This window comes from Dipodomys ordii, unplaced genomic scaffold (genome assembly GCF_000151885.1).
Source record: "Dipodomys ordii isolate 6190 unplaced genomic scaffold, Dord_2.0 Scaffold20, whole genome shotgun sequence".
Lineage (NCBI taxonomy): Eukaryota > Metazoa > Chordata > Mammalia > Rodentia > Heteromyidae > Dipodomys > Dipodomys ordii.
Window position 1 is genome coordinate 18,277,172 of NW_012267236.1, and position 2,924 is coordinate 18,280,095.

A 2,924-nucleotide genomic window follows, 5' to 3' on the forward strand; every position below is an offset into this window, starting at 1 on the left:
CCTTTGATGCAAACAATGGGAAGCAAAATAATAATAATACGAATAATACCTATCAACCTATCTAAGCATAGCCGGGAGCCTGGAATGCTGTGTCCCGAGACCTGGGAAGTGGAGAGCTGCCGAGTCCCGGGCAGTCTTCGGATTACCCGCCCCCCGCAGGGGTCCCCGAGTGCTCTCTTCTGGGCACTAGTCACCATCCACGCTGGATTTCCTGGGAATTCTGCAGCCCGGGGGACCCCTCGTTCGGGAAGCGCGTGTGCGCGCTCCGAACAGACCAGTCCTCCTCCGCGGGCCTGCGCGTCACATCTGGGGCAGCTGATGGTGCCTTTGCAGCCCGGGGCAGTCGTTCTCCGGGGATGGGGGTGGGGGGAGGTCCTCCCCCCAAAAAAAAGTCTCGCCCCGGATCCCCTCGGGCCATTCCCGCTTAGATCCAAAGGGGAGAGCGCAGGCGGCACGCTCCAGACACCGTGTCCCGGTCTCCAGGCGCGCGCCAAGTCCGAGGCTCAGTTCCGGAGACCCCCACCCCCACCCCACCCACCCTGGGCCGCAGCAGGAGGAGAGCGAGGTCGCACCCCCCTCCCCACCCCCACCCCCGTCCCCGCACTGACCCCCCCTCTCCTCTCCACCCGGTGACTGCGGGCTGGGGGTGGAGGGGGTGGGAGCAGGGCGCCCCGGGACGGGGCCGGGGGCGGACGGACGGACCCCCACCCCGGGGACCGCTACTCCTTGTCCACGAGCTCGAGGTCGGCGAGCTCCTGGAGCACGCGCAGGCGGCCGCTGGCGTCGAGGCGGCGCTTCTCGCGGATGAGGTCTTCCAGGCTGTGGAAGCGGGCCGTGTGCACCTTGTCCTCCCCGAGCTGCACCTGCAGATAGTAGGGCGGCGAGCCGGCGGGCACCTCCCCCCCGGCTTTGAACTCGCGGTTGCCGAAGCGGCACCAGGCGGCGAAGCTCTCCGAGTTCGTCCAGCAGATCTCCTCGCTCTTGAGGCCCAGGTGGCCGCAGGCGTTCTGCACCACCAGCTCGGCCAGCAGCGGGCGGTAGCGGTACCAGCTATTCACCACGCGGCCCACCGTGGCCGCGCCCGCCTCGTGCAGGCTGTCCTGGCGGATCTCGCCCCGGTGCAGGTGGATGATCTGCCCGCCGCCCACGTACACGGCCCAGTGCGGGGCGGGTGCGGGCTGCTCCGGGGCCGGCCGCAGCCACAGCAGCTCCAGCAGGTCGCCGGGCTCGCAGAGCGCCGGCAGCGCGGACGCGGGGTACACGCTCCCGTCGGCGCCCTGAGGGGGCCCGTCGCTGGGCACTTTGGAGAAGATGCATTCCTGGCCCCGAAAGGCGGACACCTGAGTCTCGTTGAGAAGCAGCTGGTGCAGCAACTGGTGGTGGTGGTGGTGGTGGTGATGGTGGTGATGGTGGTGATGGTGGTGGTGGCGGCGGTTAGGGCTCTCTGGGCAAGGGGCGCAGCCCGGGGGGCCTTTCACGCCGAACTTGTCCGGCTGCCCGCGTTCGTCCAGGTCCTCCTCCTCATCGGAGAAGAAGTAAGCGACCCCGACCCGCAGCTCGTCCTTCTCGATCCCAGACGGGTCCCCCGTGGGCAGCTCGCTGTAGTTGAGGTGGGTGATGCGGTCCAGTTGATTGCCCATCAATGACACGGCCCCGGGCGAAGAAGGCCAGGAACTGGGATCTGCGCGAGGGGAAGAGGAGCAGCGCCTTCAGAATTTGGGGGGTGACCCTCCCGGTGTCCTTCCCTGAGAGGCACAGCTCTCCCCCCTCCCCTTCTTCCCTTCTCCCGCCGGGGACCTGCTACCTGCCCACGAGACCAGTGCTGGGACCACCAAGCGCCAGCCTCGTCCCCCGGGCCTTCCTGGGGCAGGGAAGAGAGGGTGCAGGAGACAGAAAGAGAAAATCACCAGTCAGCCAACCGGAGCCCACGCCAGCTGAGCTTCTGACCTTGCCCGGGAAGCCAGGTGTAAACTCTCCAACACAGAATGGCCAACGGGCTGGCCAGGTCCCACCGGGAAGGAGAGCTGAGATGGTGGCAGCGTGGAGCGGGGCAGCCACCCCGGGAAGGACAGGGGGGCGCTGGGAGGGGCGGGGGGCCTGGCGCCAGGCACCCCTGCGAGCCAGCTGCTGCGCCCGCGCGGTGGGGGTCTCCACGCTCGCCCACCGCCCGCCCGGCTGGGCTTTGACACGAGGTTTCCCCTTCCCCACCCACACCCACCCACCCGTGACAGCGACTCCCACAATGACAACCAGCCAGGCACCGGACACGAGCAGCATTTTTTGCAGCCCCACATTTTGGGGGAGGAGAGCCCCAGCTAGCGACACACACACACAGAGACACACAGACACACGCACACACACACGGATCATGTCACAGACACCCACGACGACCAACCTTCGCGACCACCGACACACTGGCACAGGCGATCGCTCCCACCTCCGTACCCCCCAGCCCCCCAAGCAGCTTGCACACTTGCCGATCACGCAAAGCGCCCCGAGGAGCACACACCTGCCCACGCCGGCAGGTAGGAGCTCCGTGCTCACTTTTGCTCGCCTTCTCCCCAGCCCAGCCAATCCGACTGCGCCAGGGCGAGGCTGCTGGGTCTATAAAATAACCTAACAAAGAGCCAGGAAGGGGGGGGGAGCCCATGTGGGGACACTAGTGTGTGTGGGGGGGGGTCCGCTGTCACCTCGACACCCCCCCCCGCGCACCCTCAGCCCAGCCCAGCAGCCCAACAACCACCGGACAAGGCCAACCCATTTCCAAACACCAAGACGAACCCCCGGCTCCATACCCGTGATTTCCCTGCTCCTGAGACCCCCAAACTCCTTTAAAGTCTCCTAGTCCCCATGGGTGCGGAAGGGCGGCTGGAGCGAGCGAGCGAGCGAGTCCTGCCCGGCACGGTGCGGTGCCCGGCGCGGCG

The 2,924-nt window shown here is 67.3% G+C and overlaps 1 protein-coding gene across 1 annotated transcript; it reads right to left on the minus strand.

Annotated features, from left to right (window-relative positions):
* Positions 1–719: 719 nt before the first annotated feature.
* Positions 720–2,855, minus strand: Fam84a (family with sequence similarity 84, member A). Its single transcript, XM_013013626.1, has 2 exons — positions 2,796–2,855; positions 720–1,681 (listed from the first exon to the last, which is right to left on the minus strand). The coding sequence occupies exon 2, from the start codon at positions 1,638–1,640 to the stop codon at positions 720–722; it is 921 nt and encodes a 306-aa protein (XP_012869080.1). The 5' UTR covers positions 1,641–1,681; positions 2,796–2,855.
* Between the last annotated feature and the right edge of the window lie 69 nt (positions 2,856–2,924).

Excerpts from the sequence above, each read along its gene's own strand:
- Fam84a (XM_013013626.1), bottom strand. The coding sequence starts at position 1,640 with ATGGGCAATCAACTGGACCGCATCACCCACCTCAACTACAGCGAGCTG.